We start from the raw sequence: 14,392 nt of genomic DNA on the forward strand, positions 1-14,392 counted from the left end.
ATTATTTTGTGTATGACATTAAAATTTTAGCGTGGCCTCTATGGTTCCCTATATTGTCACCGACATGTGTTATTCAAAATTTTCTTTTGAGTAAATTGATCCGTTACGGATTTTGCTACGTGTGTTAAAAACGCTTATGATTATTTCGTGTTCAGAAATAGTCTTGCATGTACACAACAGGAATTCTTCTGTTCTCTGTTCTTATTTCAGGGTTAATTCATACTAATATTATAAAATTGGTCTGTCTGTCTCTCTTTCCGCTGGACCGATGTTGATGAAATTAGGTTTGCATGTTGTTAAAGACACTCGTTCAAACATTTTTTATATTTTTTTCAAAAATTAACCTCCCCGAGTACTACAATGGAGGGCAAAAGTTTGTATGAAAATCATATTGAAAAGACGACCAAAAACACCATAATTATCTATATTATATCACATAATATATACATTACTATAATAGCTATCACACTAAAATATTCTTTGAAATATGTAATCTGGCATTAATCACAAAAAAAAAATACTGCTGTCAGAAGTAAATATTCTACGCTGACGAAGTTGCGGGCAAACAGTAAGTGATAGTATAAATGCGAAAAAGTTAGTTTGTCTTATATATCTTTAAATTCTTGCAAGTATTTATATTACTGTGAAGGACATAGGGTACCATTCGTCCTGGAAAAAAGAACTGTTCCCGTGAGAAAATCACGCGGATGTAGTCGTATGCTACTCTTTTTGACAGGCATACGTTCATTTACGTTACGAACGAATAAATACAACAATAATAATGAATTCATAATTCTCGTGATTTCTTTTTTTGCGTAGGTACAGTTACAATCAATTGCATCGCAAGTTACTCAGTATGCCGCGGTAATAATGACGCATTTAAAACGAACTAGCGTAGCTTGTTGTGCTGTTGGCTGTACAATATCTTTTTACGTACCTACGTTTTGTTACATAAAACAAATTATGTTTAAGTTGTTCTATAATCTTAACAATTTTGTCAATGAACAGATTGTCGAATTATGCTTCAATATCAGTGTTTCTATTCTGTAAGTGACGTCAAAAAACTCACGTCGGATTCCGCGCGGATATGGCTAATTTGCATTCTGTAAAACTCACTAGCGCTACACTTGCGGGTGCGTCGGCGAGTTGAACTAAACTCACTCCGGATTTTTGACAAATATGTATGGGATGACGTGCAAATTTGCATTCTGTAAGAAAAACGACAAAAAACTACGTGAGTTTTTTGAAAGATCCGCTAGCGCTGGCCAAGTGATTGCGGGGCAGTACTAATATATAAAATGTGTAAATGTGTTTGTTTTGGTATAAAGTTGGAGAGCTGAATAATTACATAGGCTGTATTTCACGGGCGGAACTGTCAATAACACTACTATTACCTAACATTGTAAATAAGAAAGTGTGTTTATTTATACTTCTTTTACGTCAAAACGAAGGATCACCGAGAGGAATACCATTTATATTTTGCGTGATAGTTGTTGGAAGGGTAGAGAGTGACATAATCTATTTTTTGCCACAGACCGTAGCCGCGTGTAACAGCTAGCACATTATATTCAACAATGAACCATTAAGATCACAAAGCAGCTTTGATTTAAATGGTACTGTCCTTTTTGTGTTCATTGACGTCATATTTGTAATTTATTATTTAAACGTGAAGGAAATTATTTCGTATGAACCAGTCACATTTTTTATAAAATGACTAGCCTCTTGCCTATGACACTCTCCAGCTATCCAACTTGCTCAAATTGCTCCGTTTTGACGTGAATGACGGACAAACAAACACACTTCTACATTAATAATATTAGTATGAATTAATTATGAAAAGATGAAACTTACCAAAGAGACCAATAAAAATGGCGTGTTTATTACTTCACGTTGAAATATTAAAATAGTTGTGGTCACTTTGGAGCTGATCCTGGGTTGGATTTCCAACCTGGGTAAATATTTGTAACTGTTGAAGCGGTGGTGGTGTAATGGTTAAGACGCCCGCCTGTGCATCGAAAGGACTCAGGTTCGTATCCTACTCGTGCCATATGAGTTTGTATACCAATCTGGCTTATATAGTACCTATAGTAGATTTCATAGACCACCACTTGCTTCCGGTGAACGGTAAAACATCGTGAGGAAAACTGCACACTGGTAGACAGTTTAGTTCACTAGTGTGTATGCGACTACCTGCCACTAGATGGCGGTAAGTACTCGTAAAAGTCATGTCAAATGCCTTTAGGCGACTTGAATAAAATGTGACACCAGTGTTAGCAATAATTTTATGCATGAAAAGTAATTTTCGTCTCTCCTCGTACGATACGCTTGAGCCTGATTGTAGTAAATTATAAACAACCAGTGGTCTTTTAATTAAATATTCATTATCAACGTGTGTGTGTGTGTGTGTGTGTGTGTGTGTGTGTGTGTAGTCCATTGACTAGACTATATAACCGATAAAATACAATTAAATATTTTAACATGGATACTACTTTAAATGAGTTACTTTCGCTTCTCAGCAGTATTCTGTAGCTTTTTGAGAAATATTATTAGAAAGAGTGCATGTGAAGTTCTAATGCATACCAATATTATACGAAACGATACGGTACCCCTTCAAACATTTTGCTACTTATTTTTTCAAAAAACCAACCCTCTAACGGTTGGTGAAAATACACACGGGCGAAACCGCGGGCAAAAGCTAATTTTTCTTATCGAGTGTATTATACTGTAACTCATTTGTGCAATAAAGTATTGTTTCAGTGTGTTTAAAATAATACTAGCCGCGCCCAGGGGCTTCGCTTCCATAGAAATTTCAAGATAGAAAGTAACCTATCGCTTATTCCAGGTTATATTCTATCATGTGTACCAAATTTCATTACAATCCGTCCAGTAGATTTTCCGTGAATGCGTAACAAACATACATGCACACATACATCCTCACGAACTTTCTATAGGATATTGCTAATACTATTGGATTTGTTACATTTTAAGTTGCCTAAAATCATATGACATGACTTTTTCAAATAACGCCATCTAGCGGCAGAAGACGCATACATACTAGTGAACTAATATAGGTATCCATTTTTTTCTTCGCCGGAATTAAGTGGAAAGTCTAGGAAAACTACTATCACCGAATGTGTAACAAAAAACCCCTGATATTATCTTGAACTCAGCCGTTCCACCCACGTACATAAAGTGTTATGAATGTATGATCAAGTTTAGAGCTGTACCTATTTATAAACAGACCAACAATTGTAAAATTGTCATGTAGCAAATTGTAGTTCGTCTACGTCATTGAAATCAGAATACAGATTAAACTCATGACAAGATGGCGGCGTCGCTTCTGTTGAATAAATTTAAAAAGAAAAAGTCTTTTCTTTTGTTCACCGAGTTTTTGTTATATTATTTGATGAATTTATTTATGGAGATAATATTTCACATATCATAAATGTTGGCGAATAATAATATGAAAATCATTGCATATCTCTTTTAAATCTGTCTCTCATAATCGCGTATTGCCGGTTAAATTAGAAGCTACATATGACGGTCAGCGTAATATGAATATATAAAAATTTTAAAGGCTGTAATTTCATAACTGGAAGCCAGCGTCACCCTCTATGGAAATATTATTGTTGCAAGCTCACCGTCAGTTACCAATACATTGCACGAATGCATTGATTTGTAAATTGTAAATAAAAATGTCGCACATAGCAACCAAGCTAATTATTTTCTTTAATATATTCATAGAATATATTATACAAATCTTGCAATACAATTCATTGCTTCATTAAACATGGCTGATACGGAAATATAATGATTACGTAATAGAAAAAAAATGTTACTCCTATTAGTTACAATAATTACTAATATCACGACTTTATCAATTACGGGCTAGTCGCGAAACTCGACGGCCGTGTTATTTACTAAATATCCAGCTTATTGGTGGAAATAACATCTCTGAAATAGAGTTTGATTGCTGCTACCATAGCCAATGAACAAAATCCAGGTAGCCCTTTAATTGACTTTTCTAATCTGCTAAAGAGGTCAAGCATCTGGTAAATCCCGACCTCATTCCTCACTATAACTTAACTGGCACTCAACAACAAACAAAAAAAAAAAAACAAATCCACTCGTTAGTACTATGGAACTTCCCTGTTCCGAATGGTAAAACACCAGTAATTAACTAAAAACTCTTGCTCACACGAAAGCAGTTTCTGATGAAGCGATCGAAGTAGCTCAGTTCTGGCAAGAAATGATTTAGCAGCTGTGGTCTACCGTTTTCTAGCTTGCCATCGTCATGCAAAGAAGTAATGTTAACAATCAATCTCTATCTAGAGCAATAGTGTCATATATATAGAGGTAAAATCCGTGGAAAGAAACAGAGTAAAATGAAAAACTACTCCACAAAAAAAAACTTATAGCTATTTTTCTTGCCAGGCCTTGTGACCACAACCAGAGTTACCCACGCATCGCCAGCGGGCATGTACGCTCACACGTCTGAGAGGAACTGGGAGTCGGACGCTGACATCCCTGACGAGTGCCTGGCACTGGGCTGCCAGGACATCGCGCAGCAGCTGGTCTCTGGGGACCCTGGCAGGAGATTCAAGGTTTGTCCAATGTGAAGATTTATATTATCTACTTTGCACTTTTTTGGCTTTCATATTTTTAGATTCTTGCTACGCGTGTAGTGTGTAAGTGAGTGAGATAACATACCTGAGTCAAATTAAAGTATGTAAGTATACTTACAAAAATCCTTTCACAAAGTACTTATTATTAAGATCTTTAAAACTTCAACTGCTCACTTCCTGGTATCCTTGAGTTCGTATCTTATCATAAATGGCTTTCCTGAAACTCAACAATTGACCCTGCAAATGTCGATTCTTCCGTATTTTAAGGATTACAACAAATCCTAAATATTTCCTTTAAAGTTGCTTTCATACAGTACATGACCAGTATGTATTTGTTCTTTATTATTTACTATTCAAAGCCAAACATTTCTTTCAATTTTTATTACTGATATTTCTACATAATGTCAAAAAAATTTTAGTTGTTGTTATTTCTTCCCACATAAAGGAAAATTATCTATAACAAACACTTTTTACTCCATCGTCCATCGACAGGCGTCCTTGATAACTTCCCAATAGGTGGGCCGCATGCGCAGGCCTGTTTACTTGCTCAATGGTGTAAAAGTATAAGACCTACCATTTGTTAATTGACGTCTATGGAGAAAAGGCTGTGGTGACGTTTGTTGGGCCACTTATTGTTCGCCTGCGCTTTGGAAGTCAGCGGTAGACTTAGAATTTTTGACGTCAATATGTGATGTATCATCCTAAATTGAATAAAGAATTTTGAATTTGAAAAAAATATATTTGCTATATAATTGCAGGTCATACTAGGGGGAGGACGCAAAGAGTTCCTCCCTAACAACACCAACCCACTAGTCAACAGTACTGGCAGGAGACTGGATGGCGTGGACCTGATTGAGAAGTGGCATCAGGACAAGGTTCAGAGGGAGGTCACCCATCAGTATGTCAGCGACAAACATGAACTGTTCAAGGTCTATTACTTTTTTATACTTATAACATTTTATGGCCAAATTTTCCGAAAATTAGGTTTGTGTAACCTTCTTTTGGAATGCCTCCCCCTCTCGACTGGGGCTTAAGATTGTTTTTGAAGGATTAGTATTCTTAAATCAAACGTTAATTATTATTATTTATCGCCTAGTGAAAATGATTCTTGTCTTTATTACAATTTTGAGCAAGGCTTGTATTAATACCACAGGCTTTTATTAATTTAGTCGCCTTGTACGACATCCACGAGAAGATTTATAGTGGTCCCATTATAGAGCGTAAAGTACACACTAGCAATTTTTCACGTTCATTAATCCACCTGTCAATTCCAGGTATTCAGTGCTGAAGACCAGCCGGAGTATCTCCTCGGGCTGTTCCACGAAGACCATATGGCCTACCATCTAAAGTCTTCAGCCAGTCAGCCCACCCTGGAAGAGATGACTGAAGCTGCCATCAGAATGCTCAGCAAAAATAGCAAGGGATACTTCCTTTTTGTTGAAGGTTAGCGAAGTTTTATGAATTTTCTTACTTCATTTGCGATTATGCAACATAGCATCTCGCCCCGGCTTCGGTCGGTTAAAACTATAATAAAAAGTAGCCTCTCACTCTAGAAGTTTTCACCTATCTCTGTGCCAAATTTCATCAAATTGGCCCAATAGTTTTTGAGTTTATTCATTACAAACAAAAAAAAACAAAAATACAAATATTTCCTCATTGTTAATATCTCACTCCAGAAGTTTTCACCTATCTCTGTGCCAAATTTCATCAAATTGGCCCAGTAGTTTTTGAGTTTATTCATTACAAACAAAAAAAAAACAAAAATACAAATTCCTCATTGTTAATAACTCACTCCAGAAGTTTTCACCTATCTCTGTGCCAAATTTCATCAAATTGGCCCAGTAGTTTTTGAGTTTATTCATTACAAACAAAAAAAAAACAACAAAAATACAAATCTTTCCTCATTGTTAATATTAGTATATGGCACTATATTTTGTAAATGTTAAAAACAATAATTTATATGTATGGATCTTAAAGTTGATCGTGGGCGTAGCCTACCACATCGATAACTTGTAACTGTGTAACAGTGGCCAAATAAATGTTTCTTTATATAACTAACGCTAATAATATAGTGCAATGCATGTTTACAATAAATAAATGAACTATTCAAAGCAGAATATCGGTAACAAAGTAACATTATGTTCTGTAAGATGATTGACAACCATTTTCCTGTACTTTTGTGTTCGAAGTCACGAAACCCAAACTATAGTCACGTTTCCTTTATCGATAAAAATAATGAAATCCTTGAATTGTTGCAGAATAGTTTTGTGGCTTTGAGGAACACATCTGTGATGATAATCGTAACAATCCAGTTCAATTACATCATTTTGTTGTTATATAAGTTATAATAATAATAAGTTTTCCTAATCGAATTACTTATTTAAATATACTTCAAAAATCTGTTTAACATTTATTAAAATTTTCACAAATCTTCTTCAGTTATCAATTATTGGTCATTTTATATTAGGTCTACAAAAGCCATAATTTGATAGCATCTTCTCTTATTCTTCATCGAGTCAACCGATTCATATTCTTATTCCAACTGAAACTTGTATATAAGCATAAAAAATTTTGATAGCAAAAAATGTCTATGTAGTATATAACCAATAAATTATACGGATATGACCAAATAATTATAATTTTTAAATTTTTCTGTGTTATGACTCCACAGAAAAAGCCAAAATTTTTTTCTCGAAATCTACTTAATAGCCTCGACTTCTAGTTAATTGATCAATATAACTAATAAATAGCACGTCAATCGCTTATTCTAGTCTCCATATATTTTATCAATAAACTAGCCAGTTCAAAAATATCACTACTTTGCCCTATCGGTCTACTTACTATATATACCCAAACGGATTTAAGAATTTCTTGTTCCATTATTATCAAAGTTATCTAAATTATTTTTATTTTATATCTATGGTAATCTATAAAGAAGAAGGATATAAAGAAAAAGGATATATAGAAAGATAGATTGCGGTAGGTAGACTTTCGTAATAGCCAGTCGCGGAATTGTTGACCAAAAATGTATTATCTCAAAGGCCATGGTCTGTATTTGCAATCGTTAAAACAATGCTTTATTGTTTCCAGGTGGAAGAATTGACCATGCCCATCACGACAGCCTGGCTCACCTAGCGTTAGACGAAACAGTGGAATATTCCAAAGCCGTCAAGAAAGCCAGGTTAATGACCAACGAGGAAGACACTCTGATCGTAGTCAGCTCAGACCACGCTCATACCATGACGGTGGCTGGTTATCCATCCAGAGGGAATGATATACTGGGACTAGTTGATACAGCTCAAGGGGATGATCGTATTCCGTACACGACTATCAGTTATGCCAATGGTAAAGCAGCATCTATTGGAGCAGATGGGAGAAGGGTTGACGTCAGCCTGCATCAGCAATTTATGTCAAGTAAGTTTAATCCCAAAATTTATCTTTTGATCCTCTTACTCAAAATAATAAGAGGGCCTCCATTAGTGCTACACCATCGATCTATCTTGGGCAATGTACTTCGAAGAAATAACGCGATCTTTTTTCAATTGCTTAAGAATCTTTTTTTTTTGCTAATACGGTATCATTTAGGATTAAATATGTGATCGTAGATTAACGTTGACTATAAATCTACAGGAGACGTCGACTACTCCTACCCAAGCTTAGTGCCACTTGACTCTGAGACGCACGGAGGTGAGGACGTAGCTGTCTTCGCATCGGGACCTTGGCAGCATCTCTTCACCTCCAGCTACGAACAAAACGCGATACCACACCTAATTGCCTATGCCATGTGCTTAACAGACAATAAACATGAAAATTGTCATCGAAAAGGCGGATTCTTTTCAGGAAATGCTGGAAGTAGGCCAGATTTAATACCAATTGTTTTAATTTTGACTGTGATAGTTAGTTTATTCCATTAGAACAGTATTTAAGGTGCCAAGAGCAGTGGTACCGGAATATAAGTATTATTGTGAGATAGGTTAGTTAGTGATTTAAAAAAATAACAAGTTAATCCAGTCTGATTTACAAAATAAATCCACGGTCAAATTTCCGATCGGATCCACTATAAAATTATATTATTCTGGTATGATTGTATATTGCAACCCTGAACGGGAGAATTTATGAAGAAATTATGAGGATCCGAGCGGAACAACAAAAAATTTCTGCGTTAGAATTAATAGATGCAATTATAATAAGAATACAGTTGTTGTTAAAATAAATACGATAGAATTAACTATATTTCAACAACAAAAAGATGAAACAGATAAATAGAGGGTGTTACAAAGTAAATTTTAATAAGTAGGTGCCAGTGTGCGTAGTGAGACTTTGCTATTCACATCATTCAATCGAGTCGATTCGCGGTGAGACGCAGCTAACCAATCACAGTGCGCCATTGTGACGCAACGACAACCACACCGCAATGTGGTTGGTCCACTGCGTCTCACTCCGAAAACTTTCGATGGTCGATATCAAAAAGCAAAACCGCACTACGGCGTCAATTATTTAATAAATTAATAAAAAGCGAGGCTTACTTCTTTGAGGTTAATAGTCGTAAAAGATGTTCCTAATCTATAAATAGGAATCGAATGGATGGTTACTTACTGTAAATACGTAATTTTAAGGCTAGTTACACTAGCTACTGATAAAAGTAGGCGAACCCAAGGCTCTCACACTCTGGGGCTGTGGAAATCAACCGAGTGAGAGACACTATAGACAGTGTCTCTCACTCACACTTAACATAACTTTTTTATTTAACAATTGTGTAGACACAATTGTAGATAATAAAAAAGTTATGTTTCGCCAAAGCATGTAAAATTTTTGATCGGACAAGTCTACGAAAAGTTCTATAGCTTGTCTTTTTGTGTATAAATCGAAATATTAGAATTGCCATTGCAATGTATATATAAAAAATATGTTATGTACAGATAAGGTCATGTGAAAGAGTCGTATTAAAATACGACGAATATAAATATTCAAATAAAAAAAATACAATACAGTTATAAACCGGCTCAGTGAGAATCGGACTAGCGCACGAAGGGTTCCGTACCATTATCTATAAAATGTATCTATAAAAACGGCAAAAACGTGTTTGTTGTATGAGAGCCCCCATATATTTTATTTTATTTTATTCTATTGTTTTGTATTTGTTATATACACTACACAACAGGTATTAAACGCGCACATACCTTTTTATTCCTGTTGTTTAGATATAATTATGCAACGCGAAAGTTTAAAAGTAATTGTATTTATTCTTATAGCGGCAATAGAAAAACTACGAAAATTTCAGCTGTCCATCACGGTTCATGAGATATACCTTGGTGACAGACAGACGAACAGCAGAATCTTAGTTCTCCCTTTAACTGCACACAACCTGGCTTGTGAAGTTTACAAGACATTTAGTACATATTTTAGGTACTTCGAAAATTATGCATTCAGAAACGTGCCCACTTAAAAAAATATGCACTTCCCAAATTATTGTACAGTCAACAGCACACCAACCTACCCAAATTAATTAATTGCAAACTCGCTGCTATTACCGCGCCATAGAGGTTCATGCATCGTGACTTGATGTGCTGTTCATTGTACTGAGAAAAGAGAGTATTGTCCATTTGCGAACAGCCAGTTTTGCGAATTTTAAATTACGCGTCATACCTGTTAATTTATCATAATTAATAGATAAGTCTTCTTAGTTCTTTTGAAGTAGTTCATTTGAAAAATATATTTTATTTGCATTACACATTGTGGTCAATTTTAAAATGTAATTTGTAACTTACTGATCATTTCATTCTAATTAGGGTATGATTGGTCAAGTCTGAAATCTGTTTTGATTCGTCAAGCGAATTTTTTCAATATACTTTTTTTTTTCAATTCCGTCAAATAATAAAAAAGTTATGTTTCGCCAAAGCATGTATTTTGATTGGACATGTCTACGAAAAGTTCTATGGCTTGTCTTTTTGTGTATAAATCGAAATATTAAAATTAGGTATTCGATTTTTTTTTGTCTGTATGTTATTTATTTATTTCACGTATTGTTGTATCATGCATAATAAGTATGTATACCAAAACAAAACAAAATTAAATACATGTTCTGAAAATTTACAGCGATATTTTTTTTCTCGAAAATAATTTATTCAACTGCTAGTCAAATTATTCTGCATGCCAGTGGCGGATTCACCAGTAGGCTAGAACCTAGGGCGGCAGATTTTAAGGGGCGATTATTGGAAAAAGTGCCATGCCTAAATGACAGTACCTACCCCCTGATAAGAAGAGGCTGCAAAATTTGAATTGCCTATTCATCAGCATAATACAGTTCTATGGTAATATTGAATAGTTTTAAAATCAAATATTTTTCCAGAAATTACACTTCACCGACACTTTTTCCGTCATATTCTCAATTAAATTATATTTAACCAAAGCTTCAAACTACTAGCATTTCGGAACGACCACTGCTGAGAAGAAATGCCGAAAGAAACTCATACAAACAGTGTTGGTCCCTATCATGCCTTACAATTTTTTAAATATAAGTGTATATGTATCATTTTTTATCAGTAATATAACAATGTAAGTACACAATAAAGTACATGGTCAAAATTTATACTGAAACATTTATGATTGTAATCGAGTGCTGATCAAAGAAAATATATATATATATATGTATAATTAACCAAACGAAAAAACTAATCGAAATCGGTCCTGGATTTTTGTGTTTGTTCATTACAAACAAAAATACAAATGTTTTCTCCTTATAGTACGAAGTATGAAAACGTGGTCAACGACAATTCAATTAATGATTTCAGCGCCATCTAGTACCAGTTTCTTGCACTAGCTAACCACTGTATACTTCTTTACTGTCGGCTATAACATCACCGCGAAACAGTTTGCCGAACTTTGCTGTGTAAACAAAAAGCAAGCTCTCGTGCCAGCTCCACACTGTCGCCGATCTCAGTCACACGCCGACGCGATGCGTAGTTTGTACGAGTGCTTTTATCTACCGCAATGAAAAACCGGCAATGTACGCCAAATTCGCCGAAGTTGGGCAAACTGTTCGACGACAGTGTGGAGCCGACATCATAAGCAATAATCAGGCATTCGCGTGAGCATTTGTCTGAGTTCGGTGACTTTGTATATCAACAAGGAGGACATATTTAATTCTACACGACTGCTAATAGATGGCAAAATTGTGCTTAATCTCATCATTTTAATGCCCGCACTGTCGTCGAACGCCGACCCTGATGCATGAACATTGTGTACTTTGTACGAGTCTTTTATTTACCGCAATGAAAAACCGGCAATGTATACCGAATTCGCCGAAGTTTGACAAAACGTTCGAGGACTTTTTTGAGATGTAGAAGAGGTATAGAAGCGGTGGTGGTGGTTAAGACGCCCGCCTGTGGATCGTAAGGTCCCAGTTTTGAATCCTACTCGTGCCACATGAGTTTGTATACCAATCTGACTCGTGTATAGTAGTTTTCATCGTACACCACTTGCTTCCGGTGAAGAAAAACATCGTGAGGAAACCTGGGGGCCTACCATCAACTATTATATTACACAATGATTCAAATGCAGGGCAGTTCAGTTTAGGAACCTAAAATGAATCGCGTTATTTGGTATCACGAACTTATTTAACAAAGTCGCATTTGAATCGTAAGGAGTGAATGAAATCAATGAAAAAAATTACAATTGTCTCTGAATTGTAAACCCTAGTGACAGTAGCCAAATGTAAGAAAGAGATAAGGCTATACGATGTCGATATATTTTATCTCGTTTCATGAGTTGCGTTCCAATATCAAATTCTTACCATTTTGGGCAAACAATACGCACCTTTTTGTTATACTTAAAATTAAAATGTGTAATTATTATCTTGCTGTTACATAACTATAGTAAATACAAAACACAATAAAATAAAATATTTAAATTGAAATAAATTCAATATTATGCAGACTAAAAATTTGTCGGTCATAAAGAAGAGTCAAATCAGTTTAGGTCCTGAACTGAATCGCATTAAGCCCCCTGCACACTGGTTGATTCTTATTAACTTGTGTGTGAAATGGAGAAGGCAAACCACTCCATTAATAATGCCAAGAAAGTTGTTGTGTGTGTTTCATTCCACGTAATAACCACGACCCTCAGCCATGAGGAATACGACTATGAAGAAGAAGATAAGAGGTATAGCTAGCCATTTTGTTCTTTTTATTTGCTCGATGTGACCCTATTGCTACGTCGTGAAAATGCTTCGTAATGGAAAGCAAATAAAGGCGATGTTTGAGATACAGCGAATCTTTATTTGCTTTTCAATGGATGTTGCTACGCGTCGAAATAGTAAATCTTTAAGGAATTTTTTAAGAACCATTCAAGTGTATTTAAATTCGGTCCCAAGAATTCACCAAGTGTTTAAGCTTCAAATATAGAATAGAACACATACCAGCGACACAATCCTTTATTTTTTACACTGGCTGTTTGTAATTATCGCATGATTTTATTTTTTTATCGATTTGAAATTGAATTCAGTTCTATTTTTCAAATGAATTTCCGCCCTCGAGGGTTCTTTCCGACAACATTCCGAGTACAGTCAACAGCACATCAAGTTACCCTGCATGAACCTCTATGGCGCGGTGATAGCGGCGAGTTTGCAATGAATTTGTGTAAGTTGATGTGCTGTTGACCTATAAAAGCATGTTCCCTTAGTTGAACTGCGAAGTCCTCGCATGTTGACATCTGTCGACGGATCTAGGCAGATAAACGTACTTATAAATTGTATGAAGTTTCGACGAATAGCAACGCACGTCAATGTCAAAACCTTATAGAAAACATCGGAGCACGACGGAGCTGTCACGTGCTGCGTCGTCGTAACTGACCAGGATAAATATAAAATATATTTTATTTGCCCAAACACATGTAAATTGATACATAAAATCTTAGACTCAACCAACATGCATCACCATAGAATGATGTGCAAATATAGTTACAGTCGCTGCTATACATACTTAAGTAACGAAAAAAAAAACAATTTAAATACGCGATAAACACGGAACGCTTCTGAATTTAAATCTCCATAAAATTTAACTTTATCCGTCAAAAATCATTAATTTTAATATAACACTTGCCAATTTAAAAAAGTTTTGATTTTTTTCTTAAACATATTCAAGTTTAGTTCTTTATGATCCCTAGGGATTTTATTATAAATTGTAGGTGCCATTGCAAACAATACTATTCCCGAGAAGTTTTAGAAGGATGCAGACACAGCATATCACCCCCAAGTCTATTTATCTCTACAAGTTATTAAGTCATTGACTAATTTATCCACGAGTTTAAACAAAATTAAGTTATGTGCAAATATTACTTTAGTTAAACCTATTTAAGTATGTTAGTATGTCGTAATGCTTGTTTAATCAGCAAAAATATATTGCTTTGGCGCTTAATTTAAAATATTTTCTTCAAGAAATGACACGGACTATATGTAATTTGTAATAATTGACGAGAAAAAGTGCCTGTGAAGGTCTAATTTCTGAATAAATGATATGAATTTGAATTAAATTTTTGGTAAAAGGCTAGCAGAATTATGTAATTTGATCTCAGTTCGCAGAAAAATCTTTTGATTGGCTTACTTCATTAGTTATGTACATTTTTAATTTTCTTTCGTACGTCATTGAGCGGGAAAAATCAAGAGAATCGAAGCTGGCACTGAAATAAAAGAAGTCTTGTTTAAAATAATTATAAACACAGACATTATGATAATCTGCACATTAACAGTCGCCAGCTATTGTGAGGTAATT

The 14,392-nt window shown here is 35.0% G+C and overlaps 1 protein-coding gene across 2 annotated transcripts in view; it reads left to right on the forward strand.

Moving 5' to 3' along the window:
- The window catches only part of LOC128674645 (membrane-bound alkaline phosphatase-like), a 28,809-nt gene extending 18,091 nt beyond the window's left edge, over positions 1 to 10,718 (forward strand). For both annotated transcript variants that reach the window (XM_053753362.1, XM_053753361.1), the window contains exons 5-9: positions 4,435 to 4,604; positions 5,384 to 5,554; positions 5,900 to 6,068; positions 7,716 to 8,039; positions 8,256 to 10,718. In XM_053753362.1, coding sequence (XP_053609337.1) covers positions 4,435 to 4,604; positions 5,384 to 5,554; positions 5,900 to 6,068; positions 7,716 to 8,039; positions 8,256 to 8,539 — 1,118 coding nt within the window. In that variant the 3' untranslated portion in view covers positions 8,540 to 10,718. The remainder of the gene's footprint in view (positions 1 to 4,434; positions 4,605 to 5,383; positions 5,555 to 5,899; positions 6,069 to 7,715; positions 8,040 to 8,255) is intronic.
- Positions 10,719 to 14,392: the final 3,674 nt, after the last annotated feature.

This window comes from Plodia interpunctella, chromosome 13 (genome assembly GCF_027563975.2).
Source record: "Plodia interpunctella isolate USDA-ARS_2022_Savannah chromosome 13, ilPloInte3.2, whole genome shotgun sequence".
NCBI lineage: Eukaryota > Metazoa > Arthropoda > Insecta > Lepidoptera > Pyralidae > Plodia > Plodia interpunctella.